This window comes from Talpa europaea (assembly GCF_964194135.1).
Source record: "Talpa europaea genome assembly, chromosome: 4".
Taxonomy (NCBI): domain Eukaryota; kingdom Metazoa; phylum Chordata; class Mammalia; order Eulipotyphla; family Talpidae; genus Talpa; species Talpa europaea.
Window position 1 is genome coordinate 105,370,844 of NC_140070.1, and position 23,159 is coordinate 105,394,002.

Sequence of the window (23,159 nt, forward strand, 5' to 3'; positions counted from 1 at the left end):
TCAACTTAATAGAGTTTATAAACACATGCTGATTTTCAATGATGCACACCCAAAATTTATGATTTTATAATCATAGAGAAAACTCTTTCCTTAAAGGAAAAAAAAAAAGGTGACCTGGAAAAAAACAATTATAAGGCCTAGCAAAATAAAGCAGATGTCAATTTCATTTCCACATTTAAGAAACTGAAAAGCACCAAAAAATTTTAAAAGTTGAATTTCAAAAATCCATAAAAAACTGGGGGTGGCCCAAAAACACAAAGGGGGATCACAACCGGCTTTCCATTAATTTACGAAATAGCACAAAAACACAAAATGCTAAAAGGTAACCTACACAAAAGACTACAACAATCAAACAATGTAAATTTCATCATCTTTAAACTTAACACTTTTTTTTTAAAGATTTATTTATTTATTTATACAAGCACTGGGTACAGTCAGAAGCGTGGGAGGGTGAGAGAATTCACCAGAGCCAGAGCGGGGAACAGAACAGGCAGAAGGACCGAAGTACACTGCTGAGGGGAGCAGCGGGCGGCAGGAGAGGTCTGCGTGCCTTGTGGGACCCTCCTCAGGTGGCCGGGGAGCAGCAGGGGATCGAACCGGTGCTGCAGAGGCTGCGGGCAGCTTCACAACCCAGAGCTCAACCGCTGCGCCACCGGGGAGGCCCTAAGCTTAACACTTTTGACAGTGCATCTTAGCCTGTATTTCCCTGGCCTCTACAACAAATCAGCCATTACCAAGTATGTGTTTATAGAATTATGTATGGTTTTAGGCTACTGCTATATATAAGGCAAGATGCTAATTACATAATAAATACAAAAATACTACAAGAAACATTAAGATGTCCACAATATCATTCCATCTTTAGATCTCAGTTCTCACAAATACGAATTGCTTGTCTTAAAAAAACAGACCAAAGTTCTAAGTACGCTAATTAGTGGTGTTGACTCTCATAAGAACTGAGAATCGTCCTTCTAACTGCTATATTTTCATTCTACTCTTGAAAACACACAAATCCTAAACTAAGAAACTTTCAACTCAACAGGCAATGTAATGTATTAAAAATCCCTGACCCTTCCATCATGTAAGGACACAACGACAATCTGCAACATAGAAGGTCTTCCTTCATTCTACCATGCTGACATTCTGATCTCTAATTTCCTGTCTTCCGAACTTTTAAAAATAAATTTCTTTTTTTTTTAAGATTTATTTGTTTATTTATTTGTTTATTTTATTTATACAAGCACTGGGTACAGTCAGAAGCGCGGGAGGGTGAGAGAATTCACCAGAGCCAGAGCAGGGAGCAGAGCAGGCAGAAGGACCGAAGTACACTGCTGAGGGGAGCAGCGGGCGGCAGGAGAGGTCTGCGCGCCATGTGGGACCTTCCTCTGGTGGCCGGGGAGCAGCCGGGGATCGAACCGGCACTGCAGAGGCTGCGGGCAGCTTCGTAACCCAGCGCTCAACCGCTGCGCCACCAGGGGAGGCCCAAAAAAAATAAATTTCTATTATTTGCAAGGTTTAAAAAAATGATAATAATCTGGGAAGTACAAAGTGCCAATGGTTACATTAAAAAACACAACTAATCACAATTATGGACATCTTACAGATTAATGGTGTAAAGATTGTGTAAAGACAGATGATCAGAAGGGGTTCATGAGGAAAATAAAACATAATCCAGGAATTTCAGGCTGGCAAAATAACAATTGGAAGCCTTCATAAATTCCCAATATGTAGGCAAAGTAAGAATCACAAATCAAGGAGAACCTTGGTGCAAAAACATTGTACTTAGCCAGTAATTCTATCAGGTTATAGAACAGTACTAGTGACTTATGCCTTCTTTGTTATCATTTGGAACATTATAAAGTAGCAAAATCACCTTTACATAGCTTTGGGATAAAGACACGCTACTGTTTCTGAAGTGATGTTTACTGAAATATAACTACTTAGGTCAGGTATAAGAGAAATAACAAACTAAGCAGCTGGTTAATTGTGCTGCCCCATTTTGCAGGGGTACAAATAAGTGGTTCAAACATTTCTGTCAGCTTATTAATTGCAACTAAACCATGGAAATGCAGCATGCAACAATACAAAACAGAGAAACTCTTTAGTAAACATATCCAGTTAAGTGTAAGACAAATTCACAAATAAGTTCTGCAATTAACATCTATTCACAACCAAGGGAGTGGCTTTAATGTGCAAACAGTGAAAAAGATTAATACATGTATCTGAGCCTTCTAGTTATTTCTACATATATAGAAAGTGACTGTAGAAGTACCAGCATTTTGAAATGTAATGCATAATCCCCCTCCAAAGGAAAAAGGCTCAACAGAAAGATTCCAGATTCACATCATGATACATGATTAAATGTTTGTCCTTAAAAGAGCTCAATTTCTCCATCTTTTTTTCTTTTCTCCATCTTTTTTTCTATTTAATTTATCTTGTTGTCTTTTTCAGCTGTACTTTTCTGTTGCTTTCTCCCCACCTTTTCCTATCTATGGTTATACTGACAGATCTCCTTCATCTCTCCATTCCTCTCCCCAGAAGATTAGAAAATGTATTCATATACAAAGCAGGTTAATTACCATTAAATTGTTTAATGTACCCTTTCAACTTTACAAACACCTAGGTAATATCTGTGACCTTTTCCCCTCACCCTCAAATATGCTATTAAATGTCCATCTTCCAGGACAGAAAAGTGACGTTTTATTTTCTAGTTTCCTTGTTGATTTTTGACAAGGGAGGATATACTAGTATAGATATGGTTTTAGAATCACCTGGATAGCTAAAGTATGTCCTCCAGTAATTCTTTCAAAGAGAGAATTCAAAAAATAAATTTTCTGAATTCTTCAATAGCATCACCTTTGTTTTACCCTTAAAAGTAAGTGCCAACTTGGCTGGGTATAGGATAATTAAAACCTTTTTCCTATGTTATATGATCCAGTCTAAGTTACTTAAAAAAGATGTTTACAAATCCCAAAACATAAATACATAGATATAACAAGACAGCCAAAAATAGCAAGGTGAAAAAGTATGGGAAAACCGAAGTCTTCCTTGGCTCAAGAAAGACTACAAAAATCCACGAAAATTTCTTAAGCATGACAAAAAAAAAAAATAAATAACTCATTAAGTTGTCTACCCTTTTTTTTTAAAAAAAAGATTTATTTTTATGTATGCATACAAGAACTGGGGTGTAGACCAGAGGTGCGGGAGGGGGCTGTGGTGAGAGGAGTCACCAGACACAGAGTGGGGAGCAGAACAGGCAGATCTACTGAAATAACACTGCTGAGGGGAGCAGCAGGAGAGACAGGAGAGGTCTGCTGAGCCATGTGTGTTGGCTCCCTGACGGGAATCAAACTCATGCCACAGTGGCTGGCCATAGCTTGATAGCTTGATCGCACTGAGACTAAACCCTCAAGGAAGCCCCACCCTTTTCTTCAGAACTGTCTTTAAAAGAAAACCAAATTTTCAAAACCAAACTATAATTAACCAAAGCAGGCATCAGCAGATATGTAATATTTGGAGACTGACTTGCTATGACAGTATCAATAAAACCAACAGACTAGGAAATATACCAGAATTTTTAAATAAAAAAAAAAAACCAAACTTCTCGGTTCTTGCCCCACAATTTATGCTTTCCCATTCTACCCAGTCCTATATGCAGGCTCATGCCCACATTTGAGGACCTGAATTTCAATACCACTTGTACTACCAATCAAGAAATACCATCAACACTGTCAATCACCCCACTCATTTTTCTTTCATATTATTTGACTAAACCCAGATATTTCTCCACCTAAAACTCTAAGACCACTGGTTTATACACCAATGAAAGCATTCCCTCTGGGTCTCCTACTCTGAGACTATAAAAGTCATGAGGCATGACTCCTATATCGTGTAATGTTCCTCACCCCTTGCCACTACCAAAGCCAGTTCATTCTAGCTAGATAGAAAATTTATCTCTTAATTATCCTAATATTCTTACTTTTTCTCCCTCCCTCTCTCGCCACCTCCCTCTCTCTCACCCCCAACATGAAACAGAAGTACCCTTCCCTTGTTTCTAACCACTAAGTCCAGAATCCAAAATGACTTTATCTTTTCAGACTCATCTCATGTCTAGCCCTAAAATAACTATCGTACTTTTATGTTTAATCATTTTATGCACTTGTATGTGGTTTTGATATTTAAAAGTAAAATCTTCTTTGATGTTTCCCATAACAGCTTTCACTCATTTGTGCATGCAACAGCTATTAAGCGCTTGCTATGTGCTAAACTCAAGTCAGTCTAAAACAATACAACAAAAGCTTTAAATATACAGATTCTAGTATATGCAAAACATAAGTGTAGATATTGAGAAAACTTTCAAAATATAAGGTCTCCTAATTAAAGGTCTTAAAATGCAGATGAGGCATTTTATTGCATTACCAAATAAACCCTAATAATTCAAGACAGCAAATGTCAGGCTCAAAATAAAAAATGAATGATATAAGGAAAAGGGAATCAGAGGTAGAAATTAATGAAATTTAAAATAACTGCAAAGGCTTCACAGATGAAACATGAACTTTAATCAGAGCTACAGGCTTATCATATCTTTTGGGTTTTTTTTTTCCTTCCAAATCTGTCTTCTTTCCACTCAACTCAATAATGTTGATAAGTAATTAAACAAATGTAAATGTACCCAAAATAATGTTGCCATAGTATACAATGACTATTTCATCTGGTTTGCAAATTTTAATCTACCCTTTACTCTCAACTCCCAAACAAGAAAGTTATTGACTGCTTAGAACCTCATATTTTCAATATCCTGCATCCACATCCAACACACATCCATTTCATTTCAATTAACTGTATCAACCTCACTATTTTGGGGGCATTATCACCTCCCAAAGCAGTCTACAAATTAATCAATATAAAACCATTTTTCTGTCATTTTCCCAATGAGGAATCCATAATAGCTTCTTGCAGCCAATAGCATCAATTCTATTCTCCCCAGCTTAGCTTCAAAGTTTCTATAATTCCACTTTACAGAAAAGGTAAAGTTCACTTGGCATAAGTATCTGTCCTTAATATTATTCTTGTCCATTTCTGGAGCCTGTGTTCCTTTCAATTTTCAATTTCAATTATTGGAATTCTCTTTCATCTTCCTAAGCCTGTTTGGGTAAAGGGAAGGTATTCTTTGTACTTTTCTCTATACTCTGTACTACTGATTCTGTTTCTACTGCTCTCCAAGGCTCTGCTGCGTTTCTGCGCCTCTAAAATAACATCCCTTCCTCCACCAAATACTGCTACTTTGCTTAAGAGCAAGTTTACATTCCCCCTATAAAATAAATCCTCATAGATCAAAATATTTGACGATTTTCTTATCGCCAAAATTTTTTTTAGAGATTTCTTTATACAAGAACTGGAGTACAGGCCAGAAGCTGGGGGAGAGGGGGGAGAGGATTCACAGAACAGGCAGATTGACTGAAATACACTGCAGAGGGGAGCAGCAGGCGAGACAGAAGTCTGCTGTGCCATGTGGGTTGCTCCCTTGCTGGCCAGGGACTGAACTCATGATGCAGAGGCTGCAGATAGCTTCATAGTGCTGTATTTAACCAATTGCGCCACCAGGGAGGCCCGCCAAAATTTGGAGGTGACCCACATGGCACAGCAGACCTCTCCTGTCTCACCGCGTCTCATCCACTGCGCCCCTCAGCAGTGTATTTCAGTAGATCTGCCTGTTCTGCTCCCTACTCTCTCTGGTGAATCTTCTTACTGCCCCCCCAACTCTGGCTTACACCCTGGTTCTAGTATGCATAATTAAATAAATCTTAAAAAAAAAAAGGGTAATCTATAGAAACATAAAAAACTTCCCCAAAATCTAAAGAAATGGTTATTCTGAGTAATAGTACTACACAGGCATATAAAAAGGATATGCTGGGGGTACCACTAGAAGGAAATTGTTCCCAAATAATACCTAGGAAACACCCAGTTTGAATCAAGGTGATCACAGGTGTAACAAATGTTCAGATGGAAAATGGCATAACATAACAAACTGTAGTGCAAACACACTGCCTGAAGAAAGAATGTAGGCAACATTTGGGAGTGCTGATAAGTTCAGAAAAAGAAAAACTTAAGGGGGGAGAGAGCGAGAGCGAGGGAGAGGGAGAGGGAGAGGGAGAGGAAGAGAGAGGGAGAAGGAGGGAGGGGGAGGGAGAGAATGAGAATGAATATATGAGTAAGAATAAAAATGAATCCTGGATGGCTTTGGCAAGAACAGTTAATCTAACCAGTGAACAGGAAGACTTCTAATTCCAAGTTTAGCAAACCACAGAATAGGGTAGGAAGGGGAAACAATACACTGACAGTATAGATCTTTATGTGAATCATGAGCCATAACACTCTCTTCTGTATGACCCAAGACTTCATGTAAAATTTTGAAAGCTAGATTTGTCAGGGCTTAAGGAAGTTTATAGCTATCGTTTTATTTTTAAAAGGTTTAGAGATCCACGATCGAAACAAACACTCTGGTCTGTTTTCCTAGCATATTTTTCACTGTAAATCTGTACTTTGAAAAAAAAAATTTTTGTTCTTTGGTTGCTATATCAAATCTTATAATTTAGATAATTTTAAAACAATGTGGACAAAGTGATCATTGTACCTGAAACCGTGCTGACCACCCCCCCCCCATCTTAACTGGAAATTCCATTTTTACAACGTCTACATCATATGATTCAAATTCTCTCATGACAGTTCTTTTTAGGAACCTTCTCGTACATATAACTTTGTCTTACAGTTCAGTAAATCTTTATTAGGGTTCTCAAAGTGTGGTACAGGGACTCCTGAAGGACCCTAACCCTTGAGTGATCCATGAGATTACAAATATTTTCATAATTCGTGTTCCCTACCTAACCCCCATTCTCCTCTCATTAAATATATAATGCCCTTTTCCAGAAGCTAATGTGATACACATGTTAACATGTACCACAGGCTATTTTAGAAAATATGAGAATTCAGCTATGTTAAAGTAACCCAGACAATAAACAGATTTCTATGATTATAAAATAAATTCTCACTAAATTTTGTTTTAGCAAATAGGATAAATTTTAATTTAAAATGTTATATGTTAACATGTAATAGGCTTTGTTGTACTTCAATGACTAATAAAAATTTAAATTTCTCAGTTTAGGTTTCTAAAATAGTAAATACAGACTTATATAATGAATATAAGCAAGATCTACTAAGACTCTTAACATTTGTTAAGAGTAAAGGGATCCTAAAGCCAGGAATTTTGAGAGCCACTAATCTAGAGACATTTTTTTTTTCTTAAAGATTTATTTTATTTATGCATACAAGAACTGAGGTATAGGCCAGAGGTGCAGGGGGTGAAAGGAGTCACCAGAGACAAGAGTGGGGAACAGAACAGTTGAATTGACTGAAATACACTGCTGAGGGGAGCAGTGGGCAAAACAGGAGATGTCTGCTGTGCCATGTAGGTTAGCTCCCTGGCCAGGGATTGAACTCATGCCACAATGGCTGCCGACAGCTTGATAGCACTGTGTCTTTAACTCCTGCGCCACCAGAGAGGCCCTAATCTACATACATCTTAATCATACTTTGCATCTACTTCCATCTCCTCTAGTTGCTTTTAATACAGATGCCTACAGCTCACCAACATTAAGAAATTAGTAGAGATGAGTGTGCATGTGTAGGTTAGTAGATATGCATGTATTTCCTAGCTCTGTCCGCTGAAATCACCAAGTAGCAAGGATACTAAACAAACCTAGCACCCAGAACTTAATCTCTAAAAACCTTTATTCAAATGAAAGGAACTGGGACTACTAACAAATAGAAGAAGTGATTGATGCCAGAGTAGGAACAGAGAAAAATATAAGGTAAACCTCAAACATCTTGTGAAGCCAGAAGCTAAAGTGCCAGAAGATAGATCAACACAGGCCAAAAGGACCAAAAAAAAAAAAAAAAAACAAAAAACAAAACAGCCAGCTTAGAACTCCTAATGGGCAAAGCTGGAATGATTTGAACAACATAAATAATGACATAATTAGATTATAATTTAAAATAGCCATACTGATATAAACTGAAATAATAGAAAACGAGAGAGAAGGAACAGCTACAATTAACAGAAGTGTAGAAAGAATGAAGAAAATACAAACTCACAATTAGGAAAAACAGAGGGTGGGGAAGCAAATATTGTTTAAAAATGAACAATGATGTAAAAAATAAAAAAATTAGTATAAAAAATAATTTTTTAAAACAAAAACAATTAGGAAAAAGGAAAGTTTTTTTTTTTAAGATTTATTTATTTATACATACAAGCACTGGGCACAGTCAGAAGCGCAGGAGGGTGAGAGAATTCACCAGAGCCAGAGCGGGGAACAGAACAGCCAGACCGACGAAATACACTGCTGAGGGGAGCAGCTGCCGCGGCAGGAGAGATCTGCGGGAGAGGTCTGGGCGCCATGTGGGACCCTTGCTGGTGGCTGGGGATCGAACCGACACTCAGAGGCTGAGGGCAGCTTCGCAGCCCAGCGCTCAACTGCTGCGCCACCAGGAGAGGCCAAGGAAATGTTTTTGAAGAAAATTTAAAATGCTACACTAGTGAATATACAGATAAGAATACCTTACCGCTTATAGGGAGAAAGTTTCAGTGATCTGGACAGAATATCAAACCAGTTACCAGATTTCCTTAAGTCAAAAGCTAATCCAGAGTGAGTCCTTCACTCTCTTCAACTCTATTAAGGCTAAGAAAGATGAAGAAACTGCAGAAGAAAATTGTGAAGTTAGCAGGGGTTGGTTTAAGAAAGATGTCATCTATATAACATATAATTGCATGGTGAAGCCACAAGTGTTGATCTAGAAGATGTAACAAATTAACTACAAGATCTAGCTAACATCAATGCTGTAGATGGCTATAACAACCAACAGAATTTGGTTGTCTAAGATTTCATACTTAGAAATCAGCTTCAAAGTACAGGCTGACTCCTGTCAGTGGCTAAAGCAGCTGGTGGTTTTAAACAGAAGCCAATGCTCATTTATTATTCCAAAAATCCTATGGCCCTCAAGAATTATGCTAAATCTACACTGCCTGTGTTCTATAAACGGAAAAACAAAGCCCAGATGACAGTACATTTGTTTACAAGGTGTTTTTACTAAATATTTTAAGCCCCACTCTTGAGAGCCACTCAGAAAAATAAGATTCATTTCAAATTATTACCATTCATTGACAATGCACCTGGTCACCCAAAAGCTTAATGATGTCTAGGAGATTGATGATGTTTCCATGCTTGCTAATACAGCATTCATTTTGCAGCCCACGGGTCAAAGACTCACTTCAACTTTCAAATCTTACTATTTAAGATACTCATTTCCTAAGTCAGAAGAATAAAGACATGCCAGATGGTTTCACTTATATGCAAGGTATAGACAAATAAAACTAAGACAAAATCAAACCAATAACAAACCCTTGACATCTGACTGCAAAACTGGAGCAACCAGAAGGAGGTGGGGAGAGGGGGTTGGGAATGAGCCCATGGAGGAGGGTGGAGGATTGTTCGGGCTTTGGCGGTGGGCATAGAGTGAAAACATACAGAGGTAGAGATCTGAACCTAAAACAAATGTTGTAAACCATTATTACCTCAATAAACATAATTGGAAAAAAGAAAGGAAGAAGAACATTTCATAAGGCTCAAGCTGCCGCAGATAATGATTCTTCTGCTGGATCTGGGCAAAGTAAATTGGAAACCTTCTGGAAAGGAGTCACCATTCTAAATGCCATTAAGAACATTCATGACTCATGACAAAAAGTCAAAATGTCAACATTAATAGGAGTTTAAAAAGAAGGTGACTCCAACCTTCATGGGTTGAATTGAGGGATTTAAGACATCAATGGAGGAAGTTAACTGCAGATGTTGAAACAGTAAGAGAATTAGAAGTGAAGCCTGAGGGTGTACTTAATTAATTACTACAATCTCATGATAAAATCTGAACAAATTGGAGGGTTCATTCTTATGAATGAGCAAAGAAATTAGTTTCTTGAGAGGGACTCTACCATTGGTGAAGATGCTGTAAACATAGCCTGACATGACTAAAGCAATTTAGATTATTACATAAACTTAACTGATAAAGCAGCAACAGGGCCTGAGAGGACTTACTACAATTTTGACAAAAGCTTTACGGTGGGTAAAATACTACCAAACTACATCACATTCTACAGAGAAACCTTTTGTGAAAGGGTCAATGGAGCAAACTTCACTGCTGTCTTATTTTTAGAAATTGCCACAGCCACCATCAACCTTCAACAACCACCACCCTGATCAGTCAGCAGCCATCAATATTGAGACAATATCCTCGACCAGCAAAAAAGACTACAATTTGTTGAAGACTCAGATGATGGTAGCATTTTTAACAATTATTTTTTAATTAAGGAACATACTCTTTTTTAGACATCATGTTATTGCAATCTTAACTGACTACATTATAAAGTTAACCTTTATATGCACAGGAAACCCCCCCAAAAGATTATGTGACTCTCTATATACAGATATTCACATTATTGCAGTAGTCTAGAGCCAAACCTGCAATATCTCCAAAGTGTGGCTGTATCCCCCCACAATAAGGGGAGAGAACATTGTACTGAAGAAATAGCATATGAGAATGTCAACATATAACACTGCAATATTATTTATGAGAGTAAAAAAAGTGCAAATAGTCTAATATCAAAAAATAGTGATAAACTACAAGAAAGCTTATACATTTTTTGTCATTAGAATTCTGACTTTTGAATACTAGTGATAGTGAAATGTCCATGGTTTAAGGTGAAGGGATAAATATATAAACACAAAAACATATTTTACAATTTTATACAAACAAATACATCTACAGCTAATTGTATACAAATACACAAATGCATACAAAGAAAAACAAACCAAAAAGCAAACACTAAAATGCCAGTAAAATGTTAGTAGGGACTATCCTAGAGATTAATACATTGATTTTAATTATCTTCAGTTGTAAAATGTTTACATTTTCTCAACACAATGTATTATTTTATAATCTTTAAAAGATATTAAGCACTGTCTATAGTACAAATCCCCAATATTAATTAAAGAAAAATCTATCATTACCTTAGTGTACAGAGTTGTTCTAAGGATGGAAACAGTAAGCCAGCAAAATGAAACTGAAAAAAATTTCTGAAGTTGAGTAAAAGTAAAGCTATGAAATAAATCTTGATTCCTGTCTCATATCATCTGCAAAAATCAGTTCCAAATGTACTGATAAAGTGGGAGAAAAAAAATCTAAAAGCTTCTGGAAGTTAACAAAGTATCTTCATGATCTTAGGGTAGACAATGAATTCTTAAACACAATACACAAAACACTAACAAAAAGAAATTATTTATAAACTGAACTTTATTAACTTGTTTATCAAAATAGTGAAAAGACAAATCAGAGTAAAAAAGATATCTCCAATAACTGGATAAATAACTATTACAAATCTGCAAGAGAAAGAAACAATCCAACAGGAAAATGGGTACAAGATAAACACGCACCTTATCCCAACTGCCAAAAAACATGAAAAGATACTCAGTATTTCATTAGTTATCAGTGAAATGCAATCTAAAATCACATTTCACTACTAACTACCAAACAACAAAAACAGTTAAAAGGACTGACAATAAAAAATTATGAAGGATACGGAGCGATTAATATCAATTAACAAAACCATGTCAAAAAAATGTTGCTAAGTCTCTACTAAACCTGAACATATACACACTCACCATGTTCTATCCTAAGTATATAGAAGATATAGATAGATGCATCAAAAAGACAAATCCAAGAATATTCACAGCAATACTTTTCATAATTGCCAACATCTAGAAACAATCTAAAATTTTATTATACTATATGTAACGAATAAATTTTTATATATTCACAAAATCGACAACTATACAGAAATGAGAATAAACTGCTACATGCAATAACATGAATCTATCTCATGAACAACATTAAAACAAAGGAATCAGACACTAGTGTTGACAGTACATGATTCTATGTATACTGATTCAAAATTAGATAAAATCTAATAGACTATGACAATAGCATTAGGGTAGTGGTTATCTTCAGGAATGAGAGGAGGGTTTTGACTAAGAGAGAAAAGGGGGAGGGCTTTGAGGATGCTGGTAATGTTCTATGTCTTGATCTGGGCAGTGGTTACACAAGTATGTTCACTTCTAAAGAAATTCACCTCATAATTTCTGTACTTTCCTTAATATGAATGTTACATTTCAATAAAAAGACATATACCCAGAGAAAGAGGTATAAATGTGCAGGTATAGAAACCTGGTTATAAGGAACATGTTTGTGTATATAGATAGATAGATAGATAGATAGATAGATAGATAGATAGATAGATAGATAGCTAGCTATGTCTATATCCACAAATACAAACAATTCTTTCACCATTATTTAATCCAAACAAATCTAGTACTAATGTGAATATCCACCAATAGGGCATACCATTTAATCAGCCATTAACATAAATAGGTCAATTTCATATGCAATAACAAGGAAATTTCTACAAGATATACTATTAAACAAATGACACAAATTTCAAAAGCAGTATTATCTACTTTATGTAAAAATATGTAAATTTTCACAAAATGTCACATTCACAAAACATAGAGACACATAAAAACAAACTCTATGTTTGTTTATAAATTATAAATTTCCTGAACAGTATCAATATTAAGAGTTATGTCTCTGGAATTAGAGTAGACAAATGTTGCAAACTAGGAACTTTTTATTTTTTTCTTTTCTGTACTATTTTGGTTTTTTACAATGACTATTTAGTCCTTTTATAATAAACTATATCATATAATTGTGGGGGAGAAAAAACACAAAGTAGATATCTCTGAGACTGATCTAGCTAGAGTGGCCCAATCATTGCTTTTCCCATAATGATTTCTAATTTGTGCATTACTGACCTAAGTAAGAAAATAAAACTTTGATTCAGTACCACTGGCTCATTACTCCATATCAATCAATAAATCAATCAAAGATAGGCAATGTATGAAAAGTGTTAGAAGACTTATCTAGAAAGATATCATCTATTAACAGTTTGTCTAAGGGGGAAAAATACAGTAGGTTGGGTCTAACAACTTTAAGAAGCATGGGAGGATCCTGAAAATAAACCATTTAATCAATAGGTTAGTTTCCTAATACAATCTACTACAAGAGATATCTTCATTCATCCACTTACTAGATGAACTGAAAGCAAAAGTAATAACCAACATGACCCTCACCAGGCTAAACCTATCAAGGAAAATTTCTCACTCAATGCCTTCTGCTCAACTGCTGATTCCTAACAAATAGGCCACAATTCCCAAGAGTCACAGAGCATGTGAGTAAAATCTTATTTAAAAAAAAAAAAAAAAAAAACCTACAGAGCTGATATGTTTCCAACTATTCTCCTTAAAATGAGTTCAACTAATACATCTGTTAGTTGTTATGCAAAGAGTATGCTGAGTTTAAAAAAAAAAAAAAGAGTACTTGAATGGGGATAAAAAAGCATTTATTAAAACATATAGCCCCAATATAAGCCAAAGCAATCATCTAAAAGACAAGGAACCGACATCCAAAGACTATAACAAAACTACTTCTGAATCCCTCACATGAACTTTGAAATAAATGCAATGTCATAAGTGACTATAAGTAGTAAATGACCTTGCTGAAAAAATACATAATATAAATGGATAACAAGTTGGGAGTTAGTCAAAAAAAGAAGAAACATATCCTACCAACTATTTGAGCAAATAAATACAAAGGCAAAACACACTTGTCATCTTGCAGGTGAGTGTAAAATATCATTTATTATCAATAAATGCAATCCAATTCTGCAATTAAACCAGAGTATAAAACATGTGGCAAAAATAGAACTATCTTAAAATCACTGAAATGGATAAAATAATTCTTTTTAAAAGGAAGGGAAAAGTCACCCATTACAAGAACATATTCAAATTCCTAGAATGAGCACATCACGTTTTTACTGAGTATAGCAAAAGCTATTTTAGAAAATATCTGTATAGTCTTTCTTAAACTAATGGTAGAATTCAAGGAATTTTATAAATTAAAAAGCAAAACAGAGGTCTTATACCAATGGCCAAATATATTTTGAAATTCCTAGGTCATTAAATAAGATAATCATAAATATGAAATGAGAAAAATTATGCCTTCAATTTTACAAATTATGTTTTATAGCGCAGAAATCCATACTAAAGGAAAATACTACATGAATGCTAAAGTATATTTTTTTAGGAATTAAAATACCTGAAATGCTAATTTACATTATATCATTATATGATTAGAACATGGTTTTAATAGTTCCTAGTTTACAGAATCCTTTTGCTCAAGTGATACAACAGTTTTACAGAAGACAAGTATAGCAAATATCATTATGAATTACAAATTGCTTCATTTTGTTAATAGAGATATGTCTCTAATCTTCAATATGCTTTGATCAAACTGGAAAAATAAAGACCATAAAACATATTGATTTCCCAATTCCTCTTAAATGGATGTGGATAAACCAAATACTATTTTTCAAATTTCTGAAATAAACTTAGTTTCTGAGTTAAGCAGCTTTCCTAACACAGTGCTATCCAATAAAACTTTCTGCAAAAGTGAAGATGTTCTTTATCTACATTGTCCAATACATAAGCCACCATTCACATATATTATGTACTTAAAATGTGACTAGGAAATTGAAATATTAATTTTAATTTAAACCTCTAATGTATAGAAAATAAAGCCCTAATAAGTAAACTATAAGCATCCAAAGTTGTAGTATGTACACTGCTGTTGAAAATGGAGGGTGCACTGAGCTGAATGACTTATTTACAGTAGTAAGGTCAAAAGAAATCCTGAAAACTAGCAGTTATCTCAAATGAAGAATTTTACCTCAAATGTAACTAAACATTAAGGAGTTTACATAAGCAATAAAACCAAAATTGATAAAATTTAAAGAAACTCAACTTTTTTAAATTAACAAAAAATGCTAACGTGTAAAAAAGTTCTGTGACTTTCAAGTGAATGAACAAATTAAAAATCATCATATCAATTTCTAAAGCACTCAATTTAGAAAGGATGAAAGGACAAACCTGTTATTAAATTTCCACACTTTGGGGGACCTAGATCATACTATTCTAGAAGTACGTCATCTCTTTAATTCAAAATTCTATACTCGTGATTCTAGTACTTGTCCCTCATCACTCTGTCTTATCTGCAGGTGTGCATAAGTAAGAGACAGAATTGCTCATATTTGTTATGTTCTACTAGACAGCAGAATGTTACAGAAATCTTAAATTCAGTCATTTGGTAGATTCAGTGTGAGACAAATTTTCATTTAGTCATTCTCAGAATGGACTCAAAATTATCTACTAGGAGTAACAGGATTTAACTATGGATTATCTGTAAATGTGGATTATCAAGCTAAAGTATTAAAGTAGTTGAGAAAACTTCAAAATATGCTGGTAGATGAAGAGTAGATAAAAAGCAACATGATCTTATGGCATGATATGCACATCAAAAAAGCACAGAATTATACATACCAAATGTTAGGAGTGACTGTATCTGGAACTAGGGGTATGCTAGAATATTTATTCTGGGGTTATATGCACCTAACCTACGTTCACAGCAGCTTTATTTGTAATAACCAACAATAAAAATGTCCCTCAAAAATTGTGATACATCCACACCATGGAATACTACTCTGTAGTAAAAGGAATATACAACTTGCCTGACTCTCAAGGGCACTACATTAAGTAAAAGAAGTCAATCCCAAAGGATCATATACTGTATGATTCCACTGATATGAATTCTCAAAATGACAAATTATAAAGAAGGAAAGCAGACTGGGGGTGAAATAGCCAGGTTAGGATTGGTGGGAGGATAAGAGAAGAGGGGTTATTACAAAAGGGTAGCACTAAGGAGCTTTTTGTTATGATGAATAATTTCTGTATCTTGATTGTGAAGTGGTTACATATATCCACATGTGTGACAAAGTATACAAACCCTGGAAATATTACAGCAATGCATTTTCCAGATTTTGAACAGTATGTATACAAAATATAACTGAGGGAAACTTGGTGAAGGGCACATGAACCTCTGTACTATTTTTGTAATTACCAATAAATTATATAATTTCAAAATAAAAAGTTTAATGTAAAATAAAAGGATAATTTTGCCCCTTCACTTTCCTATCCACTTACCCTCCATGAACCATCCACTCCTAAAGCCACATGGTGGAGCTAAACAAAGTAATAGATTCCAGAGAGGATGAAGAGGGCATCTTCATGGGAGGGTTGTCCAATGCAAGCTGTCAGAGCATAAGGAGGGTGAGCATAAGAGAAGATTCTCCACAGAGAAAGGCAGCTCAACAGAAGGTGTCAGAGCCCAAGCAGCACAGAGAGGGGTTACATTCTTAAAGAAGCAGTGTGTCAGAAGCTAAGTGGGGCAAGGATCAAATCAAAGAAAGGATATACAGACCAGCAGAGTATAAGGAGAGGTCCATGAGGTGATGAAATACAGTGTAAGTTGTAAAAGCACAAGCAAGGGACAGGAGATGGCATGTACTGACATGGAGTACAAGATCTTGGGAAGAGTGAAGAAGGCATGTACAAACGAAGATGGGTGGCACTAAAGGAAAAGTAACTACATATAGGGAAGGTGAGAGTTGGGGTAGGGAGTGTCTAATTAAATATATTAAGGGTAAGGAAAGCAAGGTTTCTCATATAAGAGAGATGTTATAAAATACAGAAGGGAGAAAATTAAAATGTATTCTTTGGTAATGAACTGCAATTAGAGGTGTAAGTGCAAACTCATAGATTTCAATACTGATAAATCCATATGGAGCTAATTATAGATGTAAATGTATATGTGGCTATACATGTGAAAGCATATTAATTACATACATAACACATTTTCTGACTTTGTCCAATAGAAGCAGCTATACCTATTATCAGTGAGCAGCACAACTCATGACAGAAGGCAAGAAGTACTTGAAGACTGATGAAACATGTCAAAAGAAGACAGAGGCCAGCCTAAAGAGGCTCCGATTGGCTACATCTTAAACAAATAGCATTAACATAATCATAGTAGTAGATTTAAACCTTGTAAATAAAACTAAGTCTAAAATGATACAAATGAATAACTACAACTCAAAAAGTGATAAGGGATGAGGGTAACTCTATAGTGGCAAAACCTGGTAGACACTACCATACTCAATTGGTCAAAGCGAATGAAGCAAATAAAAAGCATGTGTCACCTGTACGAATGTAATGGGTAAAGAACACAGTATCACTTCTACAACATCCCTGCCAAAGATAATAACTGAAATCTCATTAAAACTGAAAAAAAAATCAGGTAAGCACAAACTGAGAGACATTTTACAAAACAGATGGTCTGTAATCTTTATGTTCTGGCCATAAAATTTTAAAGGTACGAACTAGCCAAGACTAAAATCCAAAAAGACACAACTATTAAAACAACATAACTTTAAACTGTCTTTTTCCCAAAAAACTTGAACTGCTAGACAACAAGTAGAGCTGACCCTTGAACAAAGGGTTTGACTGTTTCTATCCACTTATATTCAAATTTTCTTGAAAGCAGACAAGATACACTGATAGTATTGCTAAATACAGTATAGTAGCAAAATATTATTTTCCTTATGATTAACATTTCCTTTTCTCTAGCTTACATTAGTGTGAGAATATAGTATATAATACCTGTAACATACAAAATATGTGTTAATCAACTTTATGCTATAGTAGGATTTCTGGTCAATGGTTAACTACTTAGTAGTAAAGTTTGGGGGGAGTCAAAAGTCATACATGGATTTGACTAGGTGGGTGTCAGTGTCCCTATACCCTGTGCTGTTCAAGGGTTGACTGTAGATCAGTAAGGACATATAAAAACTGAAGAACAAAGCTAGCCAACTTCACCTGGTTAACATTTACAAAATAACCCACCAACCAAGTCAGCAATGTATATTCTTCGTGAATGACTCTAGAACATTTAACAACTAAATCATATGTTGGGCCCTAAAACAAGTCTCAATAAATCTGAAAGAACAGAAATCATTTAAGGTACATTCTCTGACCACAATAATTAAATACCAATGACAAAAATAATATCTAGAAAATTTCAAAATATTCATAAATTAAGCAAAAACAGTTCTAACGAATTCAAGGTTCAAAAAGAAATCAAAAAGGAAGTATAGAGTTCAGAGCTTCATATGCCTACAGCTAAAACAAACAGGTCTAAAACAGTCATCTTACCTTCCACTTTACAAGCTACAGAAAAAAGCAAATTAAAAATGAAAGTAAGTAGGAGGAATAGAGAATAAGATAAATGGAAGTCAAAAAGTACAACAGTGAAAATCAATAAACAAAACTAGATTCTTTGAGACCAGTAATATTTGCAAATCTTTACCCAGACAAATCAAGGAAAAAACAAATTACCAAAACCAAAAATGATCGTTTAGATAATAAAAGAATAAGAAGATTAAAATTCTGACCAATTACACAAGAAGAAATGGACAAATCTCTTGAAAAATACAATTTACCAAACTGATTAAGATAACAATTTTAAATCTGAGTGGCCTTACATATTTTTTAAAAGACAAACTTGCAATTAAAAGCTTTCCCACAAAGAAAACTCAGGCCCAGATTAACTTTACTGATAAAGTGTGTTAAATATGGAAGGCAGAAATAATACCTATTTCACACAAACTCAGAAAATAAAGGAAATCTTCCTAATCCTTTATTATGAGGCCAGTATACTTAAAACAAAAATGACTACAAGAAATGTAAACTAATAATCACTCATAAAAAATTAATAAACTAAATCCCACAACATATAAAAAAGGATAACATATCATGGCTAAGTGTGATTTTTATCTCAGGAACACAAGGTCAGTTCAACATCTGAACATCAAAGTAATTCACTATAAGAAGAGGAGAAAATTCATATGATCACCTTACAGATGCTGAAAAGGCACTTAATGAAATTATACATTCATTCATAGTTAAACAAAAGAGCTCAGTAAACTAGAAAGAAGACTTCAACCTAATAAAGATCATTTATGAAAAATCTACAGATAATAATTCTTTTTTTTTTTAAAGATTTATTTATTTATTTATACAAGCACTGGGTACAGTCAGAAGCGCTGGAAGGTGAGAGAATTCACCAGAGTCAGAGCAGGGAGCAGAACAGGCAGAAGGACCGAAGCACACTGCTGAGGGGAACAGCGGGTGCGGCAGGAGAGGTCTGTCGTGCCATGTGGGACCCTCGCTGGTGGCCAGGGATCGAACCGACGCTGCAGAGGCTGAGGGCAGCTTTGCAGCCCAGCGCTCAACCACTGCGCCACCAGAGGAGGCCCTAAAATAATTCTTAATGGTGAAAGATTGAATGCACCCCTTAAGTTTGGGAACAAGGCAATGTCTACTCTCATCACTTACACATGCCATTTACATGAAATTCTCAAGAGACAACACCAATCTATAATAGGGGAGGGGGCAGGAATCAGAACAATTGTGGAGGGAATTGACTGGGAAGAATCGCAAAGAAACTTCGTTACAAATACATTCTATAAATTGATGGACTGTGGGTTACACCAGTTTATACAGTTGTTAACGCTGAACTATATACAAACTTAGGAACTGAGCACATTTCTCTTTAAAATCTTCCTCAATTTTAACAAATAAGTATTTTCACTCAAAAAATATTTAAATTGCCTAGTATAGCCCAGGTATTAAGAAAGCAAAGCTAAGGGCCTCCCTGGTGGTACAAGGGGTTAAGACGCAACCTATGAAGCCACCTGCAGTCACTGCAGCTTAAGTCTGAACCCCAGCCAGGGAGCTACTCACATGGCACAGTGACTTGCCTGCTGCTCCCCTCAGCCGTGCATTTCAGTCAGTCTGCCTGTTCTGTTCCCTGCTCTGTCTCCGGTGAATTCTCTCACCCCCCCAAACCTCTGGCCTGTACCCCAGTTCTTGTATGCATAAATAAATAAATCTTTAAAAAAAAAAAGAAAGAAATATCATACATGCTGTCAAACCACAACAGAATTAAAACAGAACAAAAAAATTGCTAGAAAATCCCCAAATGCTGGAAGATTTCAAACTAAGACACAGGTCAAAGAAGAACTCTCAAGAGAAATTAAAGGATACAATGAACTAATATAAATAAAAATACAACTTATCAAAATTTATGGGATGCAGAGAGAAAGCAATGCTTAGAGAAATTTATATAACATTGAGTGCATCTGTTAGAAAAGAAAGATTAAATCAATCACCTAACCTACCTTAGGAAACTAAAAAAAAGAGCAAGCAAATTAAATCCAAAATAAGCAGAAAAATGGGAAATGATAGAAATTATGGCATGAATAAATAAAATTGAAAACTAGAACAGAGACTTAGTCAACAAAATCAAAAGCTGGTTCTTTGGAAACATCAAAAAAATAGACAAGCCTCTACTGGGGGAAAGAGAAATGTGAAACTAATCAATTGTATAGAATTTCACTTTTGCACAAGTAAATAGTTGTAGAGATCTGTTGTATAGCATGAATATAGTTAGCATTACTGAACTGCACGCTTAAAAATTAAGATGGCGAAAAACAAAAAAGAGCTAAGTCTCTAGCCATGTTAAGGAAAAAGAAAATACAAATTACTACCAGAAGTGAAAGTGAGGATATCACTACAGATTCCATGGACATTATGTATAATGTAGTAATACCATGAATAACTCTATACCCACAAATTTGATAACATGGATGAAATGAACGAATTCCTTAAAATACGCATCTGTGAAAACTCACACAAGAAAAAACAGACCATCTGTATAGGCCTATGTGTATTAAGAAATTTAAATCAACAATAAATAACCTTCAAAAAAAAGGGAGAAAGCATAAGACAAGATGATTCACTGGTGAATTCTACCAAACAGGGAGGAAATTATACCAATTCTCTGCAAACTCTTCCAGAAGACAGAAGCAGTGGGAATACTCCTAATTCATTCTAGGATTACTCTAATATCAAAATGAGACAAAGATATTAGAAGAAAGAAAACTACTAATCTCTCTTGTGAACATAGATGCTGAAACCATCAACAAAATATTAGCAAACTGAATCCAACAATGTATAAAAAGAATTATACACCATGACCAACTGGGACTTATTCCAGGTAGGCATGGCTGATTCAATATTCAAAAATCAATTATTATCATGCATCAAATCAATCAACAGATTAAAAACAGAAAAGCCTATTGGAATGGGCTAGGTAAAAGTTGATGCACACATATATCAGAATGTAATTATCCATTCACACCAGGTACCAATACCTGTGAAAATGAGACAAAATTCATACTGTCATAGAACCTACCATCTATGGTAGATACAGTCATTAAACAAGTAATCACAAATCCCCATAGCAAGACACAACCTAGACTGAACAGAAAAGGCAGGCTGCGGATGATGAAGCACTATCTACTTCCTAAAAAACAGAAGGGTATGACTGAGGGGAATAATAGTAGCAGAATATACGAAGGTACTGAAGCAAAAAAAAGAGAAAGTATAGTATATTAGATGTACTAAAAGGGATCTGGGTTTAAGATCACAGAAAGAAAAGAAGACGATTATAATTTGGTTGTAGTTTTTGCTGGTCATCAGGTCAGGAAAAAAAAAAAACCAAGAAGGCAAAAGTTAACAGTGTCGGGCCTCCCCTGTGGCGCAGCGGTAGAGCGCTGGGTTGCGAAGCTGCCCGCAGCCTCTGCAGCGCCGGTTCAATCCCCAGCTGCTCCCCAGCCACTGGAGGAGGATCCCGCATGGCGCGCAGGCCTCTCCTGCCGCCCACTGCTCCCCTCAGCAGTGAACTTCAGTCCCTCTGCCTGCTCTGCTCCCTGCTCTGGCTCTGGTGAATTCTCTCACCCTCCCGCGCTTCTGACTGTACCCAGTGCTTGTATGTATGTATGTATGTATGTAGGTATGTATGTATGTATAAATAAATAACTCTTTTTGATTGATAAATAAATAAATAAATAAATGGTTAACAGTGTCCACAAAAGAAATACTTTAGGTGATGAACCAAATCACAATGTGTCCAGTAAATAGGTACGATTATAGGGCTGATATATGGCAAAAAGATAATGAAAAAATTGGGAGGAGTTACAGAATTTGGAGGAAAAATCCTTGAGTGTTAAAATCTTTTCCTAGTTATACCCAAGACTGACTCTTTCCACTCTTCAAGGAGATGTCCAGAAGTATAAAAGTTATCTTTTTTTTTAAATTAAGCACTTAAAATTGAATACACAGTAATCCTTGTAGAAATGTCATCCTGAAAAAGATAATTCTCTAAAACATATTTTGTGTAAAAACTTAGTTTTCTTTTTCAAATATAGTAACTGTCAATATTTGGTATATCTATTTAAGAATACCCATTTAAACTAGTGTTTAAAAGCATTCTGGGATTTCTTCTATGATTTCTAGCATTGTTTAACACAAAATTAATTGCATTTCCCACTATAAGTTTAGTATCTTATAAAGGAATTACTTACAGGGACATTAAGTGCATACTGCAGTCCTTGAGGAAGTCTTTCATGCGTTTCCATTTGCTCTTCATCATTTTTCACTGTCTCCTCATGGACCATGAGTTCATCATGTGGTATCATATCCTGCTGTCTCATTTCACTTTCTTGTAACACTTCATCTGCAGCAAGGATCTCCTGGTGAGGCATACTCCGATCTTGAAGTACTGACTCCTGCAGTTCCCCAGACACGGTAGACTGGCCAGACACTCCACCCATTACAACCATTGCCCTGGAAGACTGCATTTCGTCTATGCCGCCACATTTAAGAAATAATCCTTCCAGTTTGTCGTCAATGTTCATGCTTAAGTATAACTGCCTAGAAAGACCAAGTTTGGCAACAAAGCATAATAAATTAGTTTTATATGTCTCCATGACTTTTGTATTTCAAATTATGAAAGATACACATAATAAAAATTTAACTCATATAATTTAGTATTGTCTCATTTTAAAATTACCAACACATTTTATTGATAATTAGGCAAAAAGTTCTAATCTATGTCATTATGAAAAATGAGTCTGCATGAATTGG

The 23,159-nt window shown here is 35.3% G+C and overlaps 1 protein-coding gene across 2 annotated transcripts in view; it reads right to left on the reverse strand.

Annotated features, from left to right (window-relative positions):
• Positions 1–22,942, reverse strand: part of ZNF148 (zinc finger protein 148) — a gene marked incomplete at its 5' end in the record, with an annotated part of 65,100 nt that extends 42,158 nt beyond the window's left edge. Inside the window, one exon of one of the 2 annotated variants that reach the window (XM_084230988.1) lies at positions 22,598–22,942. In XM_084230988.1, coding sequence (XP_084087114.1) covers positions 22,598–22,930 — 333 coding nt within the window. The remainder of the gene's footprint in view (positions 1–22,597) is intronic. The other variant, XM_084230987.1, reaches the window with a different exon arrangement.
• Between the last annotated feature and the right edge of the window lie 217 nt (positions 22,943–23,159).